Below are 20,763 nucleotides of genomic sequence, written 5' to 3'. Positions count from 1 at the left end.
TCTTTCGCACTTCAGCGACGTTTAATTTAAAACCAGCTTCATATTTTCTTCTGATCGAACGTTCCATCGTATATAAGGGATGCTCTTACGATAAAGGTGTATGAGGGTGTGAGATACAAAAAACACAAATCAGTGCAAACGTTGCTTCGGAATAGTTTGGAAATTACCGCGTCGTCACATTGGCACAATAGAAAGAGAGAGAGAGAGAGGTTAGGAGCATGTGCTGATACAGCGTATTGCAGCACCCACATAGAAAAAAAAGGCAGTGTGCTCTGTGGTTACTCTCTCAGGTGGACGTTAGCATATCATAATCCCAATTATGTACCAATAGCTTGAGTTTTCTGCATTCGATTTATACGACCGACATTATAAAATACCAGAAATTATACTGTAAAATCAAGTAAGACTTATCTGTGGGAGAACTTATCCGCGAGTACCGTATATACGGTAGAATATTTAGACAGACAGACAGTGCTTTATTTGTCCAAAAGGGAAATTCCGCTTTTATAGAAGCTCAAGAAATATAGTAATAGTAGAACAAACAACAATCCCCTGAATCACATAAACACAAATTACAAAAAAGATTAAAACATCTCTCCTGGATTATGGCAAGAGAGTACAGTAATCATAGTGAGGCACAATAAAAGTGTATTATTGTTGTGTATTGTCTTCATTCTCTCCTCCAGTACTACCTTCAGTGGGTTGAGAGTGTGTCCCATATCTGTTCATGCTTTCTTTAAGAGCATGTTGATATAATGAACAGAAAACGAGATAGAGCTGTTCCTTGTGGTACTCCAGTGTTGCTCACATCCACATTAGAGACACAGTCCTTGAGTCATTCCTTGACATCAATCATTCTATCAGCTTTTCTGGGACCTAAAACCTTTTGTCTATTACAAGCCAACTAAATCAAACAGTTACCTTCTTTACAGCTTCTTTCATCCCCAGCACACTAAACACTCTACCTCTCTACCTCTGATGGTTCCTTAAATTCTACAGACTCTGTAGCAATGATGATGACTTCTGTAATGAAGCACTCAGAATGGAGAGTTTCTTCATGAATAGAGGATGCCTTGCTTATGTTGTGGACAGGGCCCTCAATCTATCAACCCAGCAGACCTCACTGGTAATCTCTTTTCTACCTAACACTCTTTGGGCTCATTCACACTGTAATTGTAAATTTCCAGTGTTTTTTTGGCATATTTTAAGTATTTTAATTGAGTTTTGCAGAGTTTTTCAAGCATTTTTCATGTTTTTGGGCATTTTTCAGCAAGTTTTCAAAAAAGTGTTTTGCAGGGAAATACAAATGACATAATTTCCGTTTTGTAGGCTGTGAGGTGTTGTCATGTTATATGAGGTGATTATTGTGTCTCCAGAATGTCTTATACGATTTTAGTGCTTTAATCCTGGTTATCACAGTACAGCAAAGAGAGTGTCGTCAGCATCATGAGCACAGATATGTGTCACATATTAAGTTTAGAGTTGCACAAATAAATCTTAGAATAATCATTTTAATCACACTTTACCATTGGACTTGTAGAACCTATATTGTAGAATTTTAATAAATGTCAAAAGATGTGTGGCTCCCTTTACATCTTCCTGGAAAAAAAAAATCAAAGGTGTTGTCTTCAGAGCTGACAGGCTTCAGAGGGCAGGGCCACAACCTCCATGAGTGGTTTGCATGACACAAGATTTTTATTTATGTAAGATACAAACTTTTTGTATGACCACAGTTAATCCAGCATTTCCCTGACTTCAGAAAAAGTGCATTTTCTCCATAACTGAACTGGATGTATAAAGTGACAGATATGTCACACCCTCTCCCTCAAAAATAGAAATCAAGTTCCTATCAGCCCCTGTGCACTAGTATGCTCAGTGAGAAACTCCAGCGTGGCTTCTAATGTGGTCAATGAAAAGAGAAACAGAATTTCAACAATAAGGTAGGCATGCTCTTGTTTGTTAAATAAACCTCACCCTCATACTAAAAAAGGAAAAAGATAAAATATCAGAAAAAATATTGTTATTTATTTCTTTATCATTGTATCATTTACATTTATTAATGTTCAGTGGAGCATAGGGTCTGCACACAATCTCCAGGAAGGCAAAGCCACATTGAACATAAGCAGAAAAATGTAAACTGTTAATCTATACACATGTTGTGCATTGAATGGCCCATTAAAACCATTTTTTAAAATATATATCTCCTAAAAGAAGCAAAATAAATTACAATTAATTATATAAAAAAATTCAGAGAGAGCAGCTTACTTAATTAAAAAAATCTTCAGTTCTCATGACATAGAAAAATAAAAAATCAAAGAATTATACAATGTGGCAAAATATTATTTTATGTATGTATTTTATGTGTTTTTATGGTTTACTGCTGATGAAGACAGAAGAGTTTCTGGTTGGCTTTGTTGTTAACAAGTCTTCTATAAATATAACATGGATTCATTGTCTATTAAAATAGTTATTCACCAATGGAGAAATCTGTCATTAAAATTTGTTTATTAACTTTCTATTCATATTATTGAATCTGCCAAGGACAGATAAGGGTATAAATTTGTCTTATGCTTTAGTGGTATGTATTATTGTAAATCTAAATCCAAAAAGAGCAAACACTGAATCTAATTATGTTAATAACTACATATGTGTATTTTTTAATTTTAATCCATTGTAGGTCAAATTCTGTGTATTCATGTACTGATATATGTTTGAAGGAATATTTTTTATGTTAAAAGGCATATGCAGTTCGAAAAGATGACTCTCTAATCATCCAACAGCCACTATTTTGTTTTGTTTTTGATGTCACTGTTTTAACCATTTTTAAGTTATATAGCCTCAAAGGCTAACTTGTGCACATGCCCTCTAAGGTTTATAATTCATTTACACTTCTGGATTTATAATATGGCTTACAGCACAACTACTCAAAATGCCTTTACAGAGTGTTGTCCTTAGCTGAAGCCTTAAAATAAAGAGAAATCCTGGGCAAATAGAACTACAGTCTACTAAAAGTGAAATAAATTAATCATAGTTGTAAGAGACTAGATTGCATTATTTACAAAAACACTGATAGATAACTGAAATGGGATTACTAAAGGAACATTCTGTCTTAACAAATCCATTCAATAGTTTTGAACCTTTCAATTCAATTATGGTCTGGACAGAACATGCTCATGTAAACAAACACATTCAGTTATTCTAGTGCAGACAATTAGCACATTTAACGTGCTTCAATAACCCAATTATTCACAGAAACCAGTAGTCTGTGCATGTATTGGCTTTGCACATGCTTTCAGCAGGCATGGGTAGAAGAGTCCACAAAACACATTTCCAGAGGCAAATGTTCAGATGATCGCATTATTCTTTCTCCTGGCTAAAATAATCTATCTCAATATTTCAGAAATCACAAAGTTTATGTCATTGAGCTGAATGTACAGGGCTAAACTCAGCAACACAATCTCGAAAGCAGTAACATGGCAAAAGTTACATACATTGCCAAGTCCGATTACTTTTTAAAATAATGAGTAACCTAATGTAATTATTATTTTCCTGAAGAAAAAATACCTGCGTTGTTATTATTCTAGCAGCACTAGATGTAAGTCAGTAAACACATGTAGCGGGTTCTTAGCATGGCTCAGTCGCACAGCCAAGCAGAAAAGAGTTTGCTGCTATCAACCCATTAACAGAAATCTGTAAAGAGGCAATTTCACTAAATATATTTATAAAACACAAGAAAATTATCACAGGCGTAATGCATATTTTCAAATTCACATTGGCCTATGATGTAATTTAAATTATTTTTTGTACAGTATAAATGATGTTGGTGGAACTGCAGAAGATTTCTTACACATGTAAACACGGATTATTAAGAAACCAGGTTTCTGCCTTAATCTGGTTATTCGCATAAACCTAATATTGTGTGTGCATGTAGACACACTGACTGATCCTAAGCTGCACATCTTTGGAATGTCAAAAGAAACAGGTTGACCCAGGGAATACTACAAAAAGCTCTGGGAGATGTGCTGTCTCCACATAGACAATGACAGGAAGAATGAGAGGAAGACGTTCTAGAAGAATTGTTTACACACTGTACAAAAGTCATTCATTATGGTTTATTATAGTGATTCTAAAAATTAGTCCTGGGGACCCCATGCAGCTACACATTTTTGTTCCAGACAGTTTCACAATCAGTGAGTCTTTTTCCCTCAAACTGATCTCATTCAATTTGATTGTCTTTTTTCTTTTCTTTTACTCTGCCTTTAGAAAAGCACAGCAGTGTAATCTATACATTTATAAGACGTCTGAAGATATTTGTAATTCAGCTGTAGCTTTAAATGCTTCACTTTGTTCTGTTGTTTTCCAGTTAGTTTTCCTTTTTTATGTAGTCTGCTCTTTTAATTATATCAAAAAAGATCATTAACAATGAGCAGCACAGACACACGGACAAAAGACACCAAATGCTGAAAGACTGCAGCTACTTCAGCATCAGACTTACAAATATGCTCATTAATAAATGATGGATTAAATAACTAGAACACCTGGAAAAGCAGGATCAAATATATGATGCTAATGATGAAAATCTTAAAAACAAACCTATAAAACAACAAAACTAAAACAACACTAAATTAATCCCCTGTAACATACGTATATACTTGCTACATACTAATAAAAATTATCAAACTTAGTTTTGTAATTAATAAATTAATCCCAAAACAAAGAAACTGGGATGTAAAAGCTTGTGTAATTAGACTAGGAGCCCAAATAAACAGTGAAATTGGTTGGAACACAAATGTATAGCCAGATGGGGTTCCAAAAAGTGAGTTTGAGAGTGCTAGTTTATTAGATTGCAACTTATGCAACAAAAAACATGAATATAGAAGTTACATTACATATACAATTACCATTTAATTTGCCTTTGATGGTTAAAAAGTTATTTTTGCAAAGCAAACATTTATAAAGAAACTGCCAAAATATTGTGATTTGTTCATGTTTGGTCTAATTATTATTCAATTTTGTCTTTTTTCCTTTTGTTTCCTATTGACTACAAGTAATTTAGGAAAACTACAATGTTGTTCTGGTTGTTTGCCAATTAGGTATGGCATGACCATCACCACCCTAAGAATGTTCAGTTTTTCAATTGACAGGGGCTGTGGAGCTTCCTTCCTATATTGTTGCCTGTTTAGCGATGGACAAACTAGGAAGAAGAAACACACTGGCACCATCACTTATACTCAGTGGAGTAGCATGTGGACTAATTACTGTAGTGCCCCAGGTACAGATAATTCACTGATTCTGTTTATAGAATTTGTCAAATGTTCATAGCTTCCAAAACAAACTTATTTCAAATTCTTTTTTACTAACATAATTCAGACACAAACCACTTATGCATCCATCATGATACTAAGTATTAAAACAAAGTCACATATTTGTGTATTTTTTAAGGTGGTTTGGTTTAAATTTGTGATTTTTGCTTGACTCAAACACTCATTTTATTCCATTATGGGGTAATGGGTTACTTAAGCCTAATTAAGTATTATTGAGCACAAGAGTAAGAGACAGCCTTAGACAGTGCATTGTGATGCATGTGCCCTGGCACTCCGAAGGAGACAATTTACAGCTACACACTTTTGGAAATGGTTAAATAGAAAAAAAAAGACACAGAGAAAGAGAAAATGTTTTCCCAAGTAAAAAAGGGAAGTCTAAAAAGGTCTAATTTAATTTTGCTATTCAACCAGAACAGTGTGGGTCAATTATTTTTATTAGTTCTATAAGTCTTAATTTTGTAATACTTCAGGTATATGTAATTCAAGTCCTTCTACAGTCTCATTCTGAGTGGGATTATTCATGATTTCCAATTAAGAAGCAATGGGGTAAATTGAGGTAATTTCAAACAACCTTTAACATATATTTCAGTATAATACAAAATATTTAATACATCTTGGTGAACCATGCATATGTAAACAGCAAACATTATGTGTACACTGAAAAAGAGATGTTTCCTTCTATATAGTTGCATTATTTTCATTAGTTAAAAAAATTTCCATTATTTATGTATTTATTTAGATTAAAATGCAAACCTTTGTTTTGATTTTGAAAAGTTGTTATGACCTAGAACTTTTATAATGCTGTTTTAACAATTCAGCTCTAAAATAAATTGTTACATTACTAATCATCATAAAATTGTAAATTTTTTATTGCAATACTGTATGTACAATATTGTGTTAGTATATATATAGTTAAAATTCATGTTTATAATTATTCTGCCTGTAATGGTTATTTGCTGTATACGTATTTGTTGTATTAATGGACGTATAATTTTATTTGAAAATTTTGGTCTAGTTTAGTTTTTATACATATTTTGTAAGGTTTTGAAGTAAACAGTTATCTTCTTAAGTTTTGTTAGTGTTACTACGCTTTAATTTCTTACTTGCACAGTGTTGCGGTTTGGGGGCTATTATACTTTTTTGTGGAGAATGGGCATGGTGGTTAGCACTGATGCCTCACTGCTCTCTGATTTCTACCAAGCGACTGAATAGACTCTGGTCCCTCAAAGCTATACTAGTTTAGCCAAGTTAAGAAATGAATGGGTGGATGGGTTCAGTTTTTGGCTCTGTAAAACAGTATAGGCAGCTTGTACTATATTTGCAACCATGAAGCCTTCCAAAAGATGTAGATTTTATAATGGACATCTTCTCTGTAAATCCATGTTTGAATAATTTTCAGTTGAAAGAATCATGTGACTCTTTTCTGTGCACATGACTCACACTTTATAGCTTTTTTAGTGGCATAACTCACTAAAATGATCTGTAATTTAATATAACAAATCAAAACAATTTACTGTAAACTAAATCAAAAGCATCAGTTCACCACAAGAAACACCACAAGAAACAAACTTCTTATCAGTAGAGTAGAAGGGTAGAACATGCCATGGTTTATTGCGTATTCCTGTTAAATGGCTTCTAGTAACATTCAAAAAAATAAAGTAATGTTAACATTTAAAGAAACATTCCCTATTGTTGTGAAAACATTGTTCACAATGCCCTGTGTTCCAGTGATTCAAGGGACATTACTATTTCTTGCTCTTTGATATAATTATTGCATTGTCACTTAAGCCATAGCATTCCTTTCAGTTTATTGCTGTCAGTATGTGTCATTAGATTTGAATCTGTTTGGTAGATGTCCTTGCATTTTCCATATACTGGAAAACATATTTATCATTCTTCCCTTGAAAGCCTGCTTACATAGGCATAAGGATGTTTTTGAACAGTGACTTCTTTATTATGTGACATTTTAAAATAAGTAAAGAAATTAGTTTGCTCACAGTATTTTTTCTGGTATTATACTGTTATTTAGAAAAGCAAAAAATAAAGAGAAAAAAAGCAAGAAATAGTCTTAAGAATGTATTTAACAGTGGAAGATTCTTTTTTTTACACTGTGCAGTATTCAGTACTAAGAGAAGGGCTGTGAAGATAAACAGGCAGGATATCTAAGTGAAATCACATGTGCAATTCTGAATTTAGGAATCAGTTAATGATTATTATAATTTATGATATTATTAAATAATAGAGCCACTGTAATAGCAAAAAAGGTAAATGTGTTTTTGTGCTCTTTTTACAGACAAGTGAAACATTGGTGATTGTATTAAGCATGACTGGAAAGTTTGCTATTGCAATAGCATTTGGCCTCATTTACTTGTACACGTGTGAGCTGTATCCCACTGTTATACGGTAAGAGACTGAATAAATTTTTTTTTATAATTTTCTAGAGGAAGGTAAAATTAACTGAGAGAAGTGGTCATGATTAGATATTTTTTCTTGAAATTATAGCAAATTTGTTTTACACAGAGATTAAATTACTTTGGTTTTTGAGATGGCCTTTTATAGATTCTATAATATATTGCAAGGATTGACAGTTCACTCAAGGCTATACTGTAAGTGGAGCTTTCTATTTATTTACCAGTTTGGTCTCTTACTTAGCCTGGGTGAGATAGGCCTGGCATACAAAGGATAATTAACAAATTCAGAAACACCATGCTTGAAAGACCCCAATAAAAAAAAAGTCTAAATCTTGATTAATGTTTAAGAAAACACATCCAAACGAGATTAAAATAAGAAGTGATGAACTTAGTTGATAGCATAAGTAATAGTTAAAGGGGAGTTTGATCTGTCTGTCAGCAATATAATGATTGCTCTATAAAATTTAAACTTTCCATAAACATAAAATAAAAAGACAAAAACTCTTAAACCACATAATGCCTTTTGACCTATTACCAAAGGTATTTGGGATAGCTGTGTCAATTATTAATTGAATGTGGGTGTTATTGAAGACAATATATGACACAAATTACAACTTGTATTTTTTAAGGAAACTATAGGGAAATATATTTATGGTCTGGCATGAACAATGTCATGATTATTATTACGGTATGATTTGAAATGTGCAGAGTTCTTTCTAAGTTAATTGGGTTTTTCACAGAACCGAGATAGGTATCCGGAAAATTAAAATAATTAGAAAAAATGTTATCTTGCACATTTAGATGCCTATTGTTTGCCCTGTACAATTATTAATGTAAACCCTAATGAAACAACTTGTAAAGAGAGCACCATGTGCACATCATTAATAACATATATACTGTATGTGGCACTGGATAATATGGCATTGGGGAGCTGTATCAATGTTTTCGTACTTGTGGCAGGTATTTAAAGTGCAATTTACACTGCATTGCTAGTAATACTGGAATTTTGTACGTTTATGTTGTATGAAAATAAATATTTTCATTTAGAACTATTAAGTACCTGTTTTGAGTTTAAATCTTTTTTATAGCTCTCTTGCCGTTGGAAGTGGAAGCATGATGTGTCGCATCGGAAGTGTTGTTGCCCCATTCTGTGTCTATCTATCATCTGTATGGACCTTTTTACCCCAGGCAAGTTAATTATTATGTATTAATTTATAATAGCATAGTATGTAGAAGTTACAGGTTAGGACACCATAATAATCTTACTATTTGTCCATTAAGTTATTAAGTTCTGGGTAACTTTGGGCAATCAGAAGTGCAACAGGTTTGGTTTATATCTTATTTTTTTGGATTCACACTTCATTTTTTTCCTAATTGACAAACAGAAAAGAACCAATATGTGAATACCATGTTGAGAAAAAAATACTTGTTTTTACTTTGAATTTAACACTAAAAAAGTTTACAAGAATTTGAAAAAATTACAATAAACTTGCATTTACAGCTTTCTTAAAACAGGAAAAATACTCCTTTTGTCAATATATACAGTAACAGACCAGAAATATTTTTCTGGATTAAAAATCTAAGTTGAATGTAATGTAAGCACAACATCTGAAAGTGCAACTCAGTGGAAACAACTCAAACCCACTGCAAAGCATAAACTTTGAAAACTAAGAAAAATGTTTAAGGGTCGAGGTAAACATTACTATCCCTGAAAGGGGGATTCACTGTAATACATACTTTACAAATTATTAATAAAAATACTCAGTTAAAGTAAAGATGTACTGTAAAATATAAAAGAATGCACACAATCTATTGTCTAGCAAATCAGAATATTTCAAATGTAGTACTCAAAAGATTATATCAGGATTGGCATATTCCACTTTCATTACATATTGGATTGTGGCTATATGTGATAATATGTAGTCCAAATGGGCTACTTAAAAAACAGTAAACCCTCCCATAATTGTGAGATATTATTGTCTTGATGGATTTAGTATTCTTTAAATAACATTGTCATTTAATTCAATTTATAGTTAGAAGCACAGAGAATAAATGTGTAACTAAATAAAAATAACATTCAGTATTAACTAAGTACCAACATATAGTAAAGAATTAAAACACTGGGATAAAAACAAAATAATCCCAAGTAGTTCAATAAGTCTGTTAATAATAGTGTCATAAGAAAATGTCTAATAGTCAGGATTTTAAATTCATACGACCAAGGTGTGATGCTGGGTATGTCATTGATGATTCCGATATATCCCAGGCATTTTGAGCTCCCATTTCAAAGTCATTTAAGGATTTGTATATAATTAATGTCTTTGCATCCCGTGAACAATTACACTCCAAATTTAGTCCCCTATCAACACAATTTTTCCACTATTTCCAAATTAGATACTTTACTAAACAAAATCTGCCCAATTTCCCTCAGTCCCTCCTATTTCTGTTCCAGAAGAGATATTGATCAGTTTTGAAGACTCAAACAGCATTTCTATAATATATAAAAAACATTTTATAGTCCCTTCCTTTTAAAGATTCCATAGTACAGTGGGAAAAGGATCTCTTACTCAACATTTCAGAAACAGAGTGGAAGGTAGCCATGCACAGAATTTATTCTAGCAACATATGTGCAAAGCATTCAGTTATTTCACTTAAAATTTTTTATCAAGCACATCTATCTCGTTTAAAATTGTCACAAAATGTTTCCAGGGCAAGAACCAACCTGTGAACGTTGCAATCGAGCTCCAGCTTCACTAGACCACATGTTTTGGCCATCTAACAAATTAACATCATTCTGGACAAAATTCTTTAAATGCCTATCAGACAGCTTCGGTGTCACAGTCCCTCCTAATCCACTAACAGCTGTTTTTGGTGTCCTCCCAGATGGACTTAAAGTGGAGAAGGACAAACAAACTAATTGCCTTTACTTCACTATTGGCACTTAGACTTATCTTGCTCAACTGGATGAATCTTAATCCAAATCTTTTAAGAGAGTCGGTAACTGATGTTATATATTATTTGAAATTGGAAAAAATCTAATTCTTACTTAGGATCTGTTCAAATTTTTTTAAAAGCTGGCAGGATCTAATCAATAACATTTTAGAATAAGCATTTATATTTGGGGAAAAGACCCCTTTCTCTCTTTACTTCTCTGAAAAGTTTTATTCTGGCTGTTGGCTTTTCTCTCTTTCCCATGGGTGGGGGTTGAATTGATTTTAGTTTTGTTAAGTTTGACTTGATTGTATGGAATGTTATATGCTTTTAATAAATTTAATAAATGATTCAAGAAAAAAATTCAAGAGAGCTATCTTGAACAAAGTGGCAGTAAATTCAAAGTGACATTTGGTGTCAACAAGGATAGCGTAACAGCTAATTACAACAGTTGCCACAATTAATCAAAATGTAATGTGAATAGCCTCACCAGGAAGGTGCAACAATAGTAAGCTCTGCAAAAATAATGGATCTTCTGTTTCTGTGTCTTGCTGTAGCTGACAGAAACTTTTCTCATATACAGTAATCCCTCCTCCATCGCGGGGGTTGCGTTCCAGAGCCACCCGCGAAATAAGAAAATCCGCGAAGTAGAAACCATATGTTTATATGGTTATTTTTATATTGTCATGCTTGGGTCACAGATTTGCGCAGAAACACAGGAGGTTGTAGAGAGACAGGAACGTTATTCAAACACTGCAAACAAACATTTGTCTCTTTTTCAAAAGTTTAAACTGTGCTCCATGACAAGACAGAGATGACAGTTCAGTCTCACAATTAAAAGAATGCAAACATATCTTCCTCTTCAAAGGAGCAAACAAATCAATAGGGCTGTTTGGCTTTTAAGTATGCGAAGCACCGCGGCACAAAGCTGTTGAAGGTGGCAGCTCACACCCCCTCCGTCAGGAGCAGAGAGAGAGAGAGAAAGACAGATAAAAAAAATCAATACGTGCCCTTCGAGCTTTTAAGTATGCGAAGCACCGTGCAGCATGTCGCTACACGAAGCAGCTGCACAGAAGGTAGCCAACGTGAAGATAATCTTTCAGCATTTTTAGACGAGCGTCCGTATCGTCTAGGTGTGCGAACAGCCCCCCTGCTCACACCCCCTACGTCAGGATCAGAGAAAGTCAGCGCAAGAGAGACAGAGAAAAGTAAGTTGGGTAGCTTCTCAGCCATCTGCCAATAGCGTCCCTTGTATGAAATCAACTGGGCAAACCAACTGAGGAAGCATGTACCAGAAATTAAAAGACCCATTGTCCGCAGAAATCCGCAAACCAGCAAAAAATCCGCGATATATATTTAAATATGCTTACATATAAAATCCACGATAGAGTGAAGCCGCGAAAGGCGAAGCGCGATATAGCGAGGGATCACTGTACAATATTTGCAGACACCTCATTCCACAGTTTCGGACATTATATCTAAGTAGTTCTAGTCACCCTGAAAATCTTGACCTTGACATTATAGTGTGCACTCTAAAGCATAGACATTAATACGTTCTGTTTACTGAAGGGACCAAGTACACGTATAGATCTATATGTCAAATGAAAGTTTTAAAAATGTCTCCAAATTTAAGTGGAAGTTTCCCTAAATGTTTATGAACTGAAGTTACACAGTTGTTATTACTTAGTTTAGTTATGAGTCAAGGTACCGTATTCTGAATTAAGTGTAGTACTAGATAGAGGATTAAAGCAAATACCCTGAAATGAAGAGGTGTTTTTGTACATACAGTAGGTTTTATCATATGTTGCCTGAATGGAAGATAATTTTGCCGTGTTGCAATGATTTGGTTGAAAACCAGCTTTCATATCTTCGTAAGTCCACCCTATATACTGTGTTAAATCCACCATAATGTAGTAGCTAATTTAGTTGTAGCTAAATTAAAATATGAAACAAATTAGGAGTGAAAATGAGCATATTCAGTAAGTAACACCTTATCATTTTACGGTTTGCAGTTGTTCACTGGCATTTGAAACATTTTCTAAACTTCAAGATAATTTATAATTATATTTGACAAATGCCAAATGTTCAAACCAGTATAAAAATAGATGTAAAACAGTTGTGTTTTCAGTTCTTATCAAAAGAAAGTAATATTTTTAAAACAATGGTATTCTAAAAGACATGACTGTATAAACTGACTTCAAAACAAATACTCAGTTGATTAATTTAGAAGTACAGCAGCTCCTTGCTTTGTGTTGGGTAATGCACAGTAAAGTTTTGCCACTCTGCTCTGCTTTTTGTTTTGCCACCATTTTCTATTTCAGCTTGTATATCCTTTTTATTCAACATTGTAAATGTAAGTAGAAATGCGACACAGAGCAAGTAAAACTAAAAGTAAAATGTTTTCTGGGCTTAAATAGTTAGCCTATGCTGCTGTCACTTTAAACTAAATTTGTCTGACTTAAATAAGGGTCTTTATTGGAATTTTAGCTTTGCCAAACATCATCATTTTCTTATGTCTTCCTATGAATGACTATGGTGCCAACACCTCAGTATGACCATTTTGAGATACATGAATTATCATATAACCAATAATAAAATTAAATTCATTGTTAGGCCTTTCAAATGAAGTCACTGCTGATTACTTCTACATTTTATGTATTGTATGTATAGACTGTGCCTCTGATATTGATGTAAGCACCACAAAGAACAGTATTGCCACCTGTTTCATTCACCCTGTACACTTCGGAGTTTAAATATAACACTAGATAATATCACTTGCAGAAATTCACATCTGATGCACTGACAGACTAGCATGACAAATCATCTAGCAGAAGTGTGTGAAGAAACACTATAGGGACTCCATTATACCAACAGTAATACGCCTTTATAACTGCTCTTGTTAGCGTTGGCTAAATCAGAAGTTTTCTTTTCTTTTTAGTAATTCTGGTGTGTATGTGAGAGTGATTGTTGTTGTTTGCTATTTTATTTATTTATTTATTGAGCTTCTGTAAAATGATACATTTCCTCCTTGGGGCAACTAGAGTGCTGCTTATCTATCTATCTATCTATCTATCTATCTATCTATCTATCTATCTATCTATCTATCTATCTATCTATCTGTCTGTCTGTCTGTCTGTCTGTCTGTCTGTCTGTCTGTCTGTCTGTCTGTCTGTCTATGCTAGAAAGAAAATACATAGTACTACAGCATATGAATGGAGGAAGTGAAGTACTTAATTGTAGCATTTGTTGGGTTACTTATATACAATTACAAATTACAAATATAATTACAAATATAAAATTACTTTATATCTGCACGTGATGTCACAGCATTGATACTCAACACTGATATATATATATTTTTCCATAGGTGATTGTTGGAGTTTTGGCCTTTGTAATTGGTGTGTTGACTCTATTTCTACCAGAAACTCTGGGAAAGCCAATGACTAATACCATTGAAGAGGCAACAGAACAGTGGTCGAAAAAAACTGACAGAAAAAAGGAAACAACACAAAATTCTTTGGTAGAGAAAATAGAAATTGTTCCTTTAGAATCCTAAAATAGAGTGAGACCAATGATATGTCTGTATACTATGGAATTTTTACATCTTGAAAAAAAAGTCAGTGCCTTTATGAAATTAATTTTTACATCTGAAAGTATAATACATGTCTGCTAGAATTACAATATGGAAAAAAATGAATACATGAATAACTTTAAACTGTGAAATCCTACAATATTAAGACTGGTTCTTCAGTGATATTTTGATATGTGATATTACACTTCATATTGATGATCATCAATTACTGTATGTCACTCTTAACACTAGCCAAACATATTTTTAAATGTAGAATATATTAAAAGCTGTTTGTGTAAAGAAAAAAAATTTTAAACAGAAATAAATTATTTTCAAAGGTAAAAAGCATAGTCATCCTGCATCCAAATGGTGCAGAGTTTGTATGTTCTCATGACTCCATGAGCTTTTCTCCCATATCCACTAAGACATGTGTGTGTGTCCTTTGATGGGCTGGTACCCTGTCCATTGCCATTTCCATCTTTGCACCCAGTTTTGCCAGGAAAGACTCCAGCCCCATGACACTGAATTGAATTAAGATGGTTTGAGAAGGTGTGTGTATTTCTAGTGTGCCCATTTTTTTGTTCTTTTATAACATACCACACATCTATCCATGGTACACTACAATTCCTGTAACAAAGTGTTCATATTTCTGTATTGTAGTACGCTTTGTGCTGGACCTTAACTTGAAAAATACCTAGTTTATTTTTTTACAAGGGACAAAATAAAATAATTATTATCAATACAAAGTTAAGATGTTTAAGGGTATTATTTTACTCAAGGGGAATAAGTCTAGAATTTTATGCTGAAATGATTTTGTAGTTAACTGCTTATGCATCTCCTCATAGAGAAGCATAAATGATTTATGTTAATTAGCCTGATGATGTTTAATGAAACTGAATAATATAATGGATATTTACAACAAATAATTACTTTGTAAGTAATGGAATCTGTGTGTTCAAACACATAAAATGCCTATTTTATTGTCTCACTTGGTGAGTCTTGAATTAGATGGTAATAGCTTAGATTGAGACATAAACATAAACTGCATAACACTGTTAAAATAATTATAAAATAAAGAGATCCTAAGGCAAGTTACAGTATAATTAAAGTGGATTATGCATCAGCAGCTGTTGCACATTAACATGGTTCATTTTAAAGGTAGTATCTAACCAGATAATTGGATTGTGTCACAAAGCATGGCAGTGACTTGGGTAGGATTTGAATAGCAAAACTCTCAAATAAAAAAAGACTTTTCTTAAAGATGCATTAGAAGTATTCTGTTTCCTTGAGTAAATTGTTTAGCAGCATATAACAGAAAAATATATCCAATTTGCTCCCTTGTTTCATTAACAAGTGCATATTAAAATCTGCCTCATGACCTCAAGTTTGCTTTTCCATTACTTATAACCCATTAAAAATAGGAGATTTCAATATTTCAGTGATCATCTCATCCTGCCGCAGGTTCATAACTCTTATCTACAGACACTTTAAATGGGTAGGATGAGAAACAAAACAGTAGTTTTCCTTTGTCGTTTCATTTGTCTGCATTGTGGCAGCATGAAGCTTTTACAGCTCTTTCTGACACAGAAATAATACTAGAACATGGACATAATGTTCCACTCAGTCTCACTGTATTGTATGAGTAAACATGTCTGTTAACCGGTGGAACATAACCTAAACTTGCAAGGATGTTTTGCGTCGTTGTATGTATATACTTGCATATATACAGTATATACAATGACACATACATATATATTTATGTATAGATAGATAGATAGATAGATAGATTTTACAGTATGTACAGAGGTGGGTAGAGTAGCCAAAAATTTTATTAAAGTAAGAGTAGTGTTACTTCAAAATAATATTACTCAAGTAAGAGTAAAAAAGTATTTGGTGAAAAGACTACTCAAGTTCTGAGTAACTGTTAGATCATAATAAATTATATATTTTTTAGAAATGTTGTAATAAGACAGACAAAAATATAAAATAATGTGCAAATTATCTGCTATTTCCAAATAATAAAATAAAAAATGAGTAAAAATAAATAGCATCTTTACAAAATAAAGATGCACAAATAACACAAAGTTCCAAATCTCAGTTTTTCACAACAAAGCTTTTGAAGCCAATACCTACAGTAGGTAACATGTATGTTTGAACAGTGCAAACTATTTACAGTGACAAGATATACTGTACACTGACAGTATAATACTTCATATTCACTTGCCCTCCAAATAGAGCAGCTGATAGAAAATAACATTAGAACAAGGCAGCTTGTGCGCGTACAAGACGTCTCACTTTACCGTGACTGTCTGTTTCTGTGCATATTTGGTTAAAATGTGCTTGTTCTTCACTCAGTGAAGTGATGGTTAAGTTTCAGCAGGGGTCGGCTCTCATTTTTCATGTATTCTTTCTTTCCCTGTCTGCTGTCTGTGAGGAGTTTGTGCCGCTATGCTGCCACAGTTTGTGTGTGGTCATGTGACTGCATGGCTACGTCTGATTTGTGAAACGGAGCCATGTGATTATTGTTGCTATGTCTGATTGTTGAAACGGAGTCTTGTGATTATTGTTGCTACGTCTGATTGGTGAAACAGTCATGCAGTAGATCCACTGGCGGCTTCTCTCAGGCAAAAATATAGCGTATATAATGGAAAAAAAGTAACAATTCGATTGTTGCCCAATGTAGCGGAGTAAGAGTAGCGTTTCTTCTTCACAAATGTACTCAAGCAAAAGTAAAAAGTATGGTGCAGTAAAACAAACAAAAATTTACTCAAGTAAATGTAATGGAGTAAATGTAACTCGTTACTACCCACCTTGTGAATTTCCTCTTGGGATTAATAAAGTATCTATCTATCTATCTATCTATCTATCTATCTATCTATCTATCTATCTATCTATCTATCTATCTATCTATCTATCTATCTATCTATCTATCTATCTATCTATCTATCTATCTATCTATCTATCTCTGATTATATATAATATATATATGTTATGTATTTATGTGGTTACGTTTTAAAAATCTTCTACATGATTCTTCTTCTACGGTCATTACCCTTTCTGATTGATGTTAAATCAATGATATACATTCTGTTATAGTGAATATAGTGAATAAATTTGTGAAATTACAAATAGACAGGTAAATGTTATATTGTTAAAATTGTTGAGCTGTTGCCACTTTCTCCAAAGCCTGAAAGCAGGTGTTTTTTTCTATTTATGGATGGTTCGAGGTGGGTACAGGTGATATCTGTTATCCAGCTTTCTATAACAAACACAAACAGTTTAGCTAAAAATACTTAAAACCAGTTACTTTTTTCCTGTGCTATCCAGGTCATTTGTGTCCAACCATGGGATAAGTGTCTTAGAAAGGCAAAACAAAACAACCTGAAGAGATCTGGGTGCTCTTGGAAGTGAAGTTGTTCAACCAAACTAATATTAATAAAATCATAAATATTAATAATGAATACATTTGCATTACTTAAACTAGTATTAGTGTAGTCTTACTGATGACCTATCTCAACCTCAGACTAACAATTGATTTTGGTTTCCTACATACAGAATAACTTAAAGCATTGCTAAAGAAAGTACTCCATAACTCCTCTGTGTCTGGGGTTCCATTAAATTTATAAAAGGTCAAGCAGTACACACACTCATTGACCATTACATAATTGCATATCAATAGTCAATAGTTCTTACGCAGAGCATCATTACCCCATAGTGATTACATGTGCCTTTTTTTTGACAAATTTAATTTGAAATTTGCACTGTACAAAGTATAGTACCTAAAAGGAGGACCTTGAAAAGGGATATTTGTTCATGTTACTCTTATTCCTGTCTTTCTGAAGCATTACAATATAAAACACTGGACCATCACTGTCAACCTGTCCTTAAAGTTTTATAAATTGGCTTTTTATTTTTTAATGTCTGGCATTCTGGTCCTTAGAACTGTTTATTAGGAAGGAAAGCTGTTTCTTCTAAATAGTATGTTGCTGTTCAGGATAATTTCAACATGTACCTAAGATAAACTGACCACTGTGCTATAAAGTTTAAATCATTCCAGAACAAATAGATTATTTGGTAAAAATGTGTCACTATCAGTGAAGGGACTGATGTAGAAAAATTGAAAAAATAAACATAATATGGTCTACCAGTTATTAAAACATGATGAAAATTGTGCCACCCTTTTTCTGTCTTTATGTAAAATAGGATTAAAGACCAATAGAAACATTCTGAATGTTATAAGATTAAGATATCTGATGAATGGCACCTACCACATGAAACTTGGACTCCTGATCAACCTCCATCACTGCATACACTGTTCATCCACTTAAACAACTGATAATGAATGTCAGTTTAAATATACTTGTTCAGTAATAAATGTTATATACTAATCACTTCTAATTTAGTTTTATGATTTTGTGAAGCATTCATCCACTCACTTATAATTTGAGGCCTCAGGGGCTGGAGCCTACATGGGCAGGATTGAGCACAAGATTGGAGAAACGCAGGAAGGTAAACCAGCCCTTGTCAAGGTCCACTCACACCTTCACTCACACAGAGCCAATTTAGAATGACTAGTGATCCTGACACACACATCTTTAGAATATGGGAGAAAACCAAAACAGAAAAATGCATCCAAACACCCATGCAAATGCTGAACCAGCAGTACATCAGTTGGGATTTGAAGTCAATCCCCTGGAGCCAGGAGACAGCAGTTCTGTTCCACTGTGTGACCCCAGATGTTTATTATGCTAACTGAATTTCATTTGAATATCCTGTAGATTTTGAAAGTCTAGGGTCCAAATGAGTACGTCTCGTTATGAAAAAAGCTGATACATTGCACTGGGTATTGAGCAAAGCCACACAATAGCACATAACACAAGTAGCAAGGGAAATAAAGAATCAGAATATTAAGAGCCACTGATAAAACAGAAAAATATCACTGGATACTGTAAAATGACAGAGATTAAAAGTTACTCTAAAAGGTGACAGGAAAAGGAAAGAGAAAGCATTCAGATATTAAGTCCTACTAATTATAATTAAATATCTTTTAAAACTGCAGTTTCTCCTAAAAGCTATACACAGAGGATACACTCACACTTGTACCTTCTACCTCACCCTAGGCCCATCTAGGGTCTTCAGTCAACCTAACAACATGTTTTTGGACTGGGGGAAGAAACTGAAATTGCACTTCAAAGCCAATGCCAGACAAAGAGCACCTCAGTTGGGATGAGAAGTACAACCGTGCCACTGTGTCTCTCCAGACATATGTTATAATAGCCAAAATTTTATATATAAAGGTACAAGTTTACACACACACACATCATGGCCAGGCAGCTAAATGCATGTAGGATGTACAGCAAAAAAAATGTACAGACCCAAATCCTTGGTTTTCCATCGCAAAAGGTTCTGGTGACCTTGTTATGTTGTAGGGTACATTTTTCTGCCATGGTTTAAGTCCACATATTCTTGAAGAGACTTAATTAAATGCCAGTAAGTACTTAACAATCGTGAATGCTATTGATGAAATCTTTATATCCTAATATTAATAGAATGTTAAAGGAGCACATTAATCATTATCTATTACAATACTTTCTGTACTAATATTCACCGCCTTCATTTTTGCATTATACAACCTGAATTGCTTTGTATCAGTCCCTGTTTTAAACTGCTACTTTCATCTAACGTTTAAGTGATCATGCTTAGTTTTTTGTATGATGTATTTTGTATTACTAACATGAGGTTCTTGCTTTGCTCTGATCTTTACATAATCCCTTGAGAAATGAAAAGTGCTTGGTGAGTGACAAGTAAGTAGATTGCAAGTAAATCTCAATCTGTCATTGAAAAATTGACCATGGTCCTCTTTGTCCTGGTCTAGAACTGTGTGCCTCGTAGTAGTTTTGAGCGAAAAGTACCTAGTCATCCGTTAACACTTCTCAGGCATGTTATACAGCTTTTTTTTAAGCAGTTGGAATACAGGCATGTTAAAGCAACTTGCTCAACCTCATAGAGTGAACAAGTCGTTGGGAACAAGGTAGCAATGTTTCTGTTGTGGAGTCCACTTTCGTAGTCACTACACTTTCAAGACAACTGTTTATGACTGTGGCAGTTATATGTGAAATTATAGGAGAGGCCCATGTCTGAGACAAAATTATAATGCTGATGCTAAGTCCATCTACTCTTAGGAATATTGTAGATATTTAATTATTCAATTCTGTGTATTTTATTATTTCTGATAAACAGTAACATCAAGATGCTAATTTTACTACATATTGTAATATGTGTATAATTGTATATGACAAATAAAATTGTATAAACTTTGTCTTTCACCTGGTAGTCAACTTTGTTATGCGAGCGAGGTTGGGAGCATGCACTGATGCAGCGTGTTGCTGAACCCACCACTTGACGAACCAACTCAGGATCCGAATTTCAGGGCCTGAGTGCAACTGGACAACGGATGACACCTCAGCACCACAATAGTTAGAATGGAATGGAACAGTGTGAAGTTTTTTACAGTGTCTAGAGTGCC

General features: G+C 33.7%; 1 protein-coding gene across 3 annotated transcripts in view; it reads left to right on the top strand.

Moving 5' to 3' along the window:
• The window catches only part of slc22a16 (solute carrier family 22 member 16), a 37,927-nt gene extending 17,364 nt beyond the window's left edge, over positions 1 to 20,563 (top strand). Inside the window, exons 5-9 of one of the 3 annotated variants that reach the window (XR_007934528.1) lie at positions 5,130 to 5,272; positions 7,618 to 7,727; positions 8,824 to 8,923; positions 14,034 to 18,746; positions 18,847 to 20,563. Coding sequence is in view for 2 of the 3 variants with exons in the window: in XM_051925240.1 (XP_051781200.1) it covers positions 5,130 to 5,272; positions 7,618 to 7,727; positions 8,824 to 8,923; positions 14,034 to 14,222 (542 nt within the window). In the remaining variant the exon portion in view is untranslated. Of the gene's footprint in view, positions 1 to 5,129; positions 5,273 to 7,617; positions 7,728 to 8,823; positions 8,924 to 14,033 lie in introns of all 3 variants that reach the window. The other 2 variants (XM_051925240.1, XM_028797599.2) reach the window with 2 other exon arrangements.
• The last annotated feature ends 200 nt before the right edge of the window (positions 20,564 to 20,763 follow it).

The sequence above is a fragment of the Erpetoichthys calabaricus genome, chromosome 3, assembly GCF_900747795.2.
Source record: "Erpetoichthys calabaricus chromosome 3, fErpCal1.3, whole genome shotgun sequence".
Taxonomy (NCBI): Eukaryota; Metazoa; Chordata; class Cladistia; order Polypteriformes; family Polypteridae; genus Erpetoichthys; species Erpetoichthys calabaricus.
This window is presented reverse-complemented; position numbering and strand designations above follow the sequence as displayed.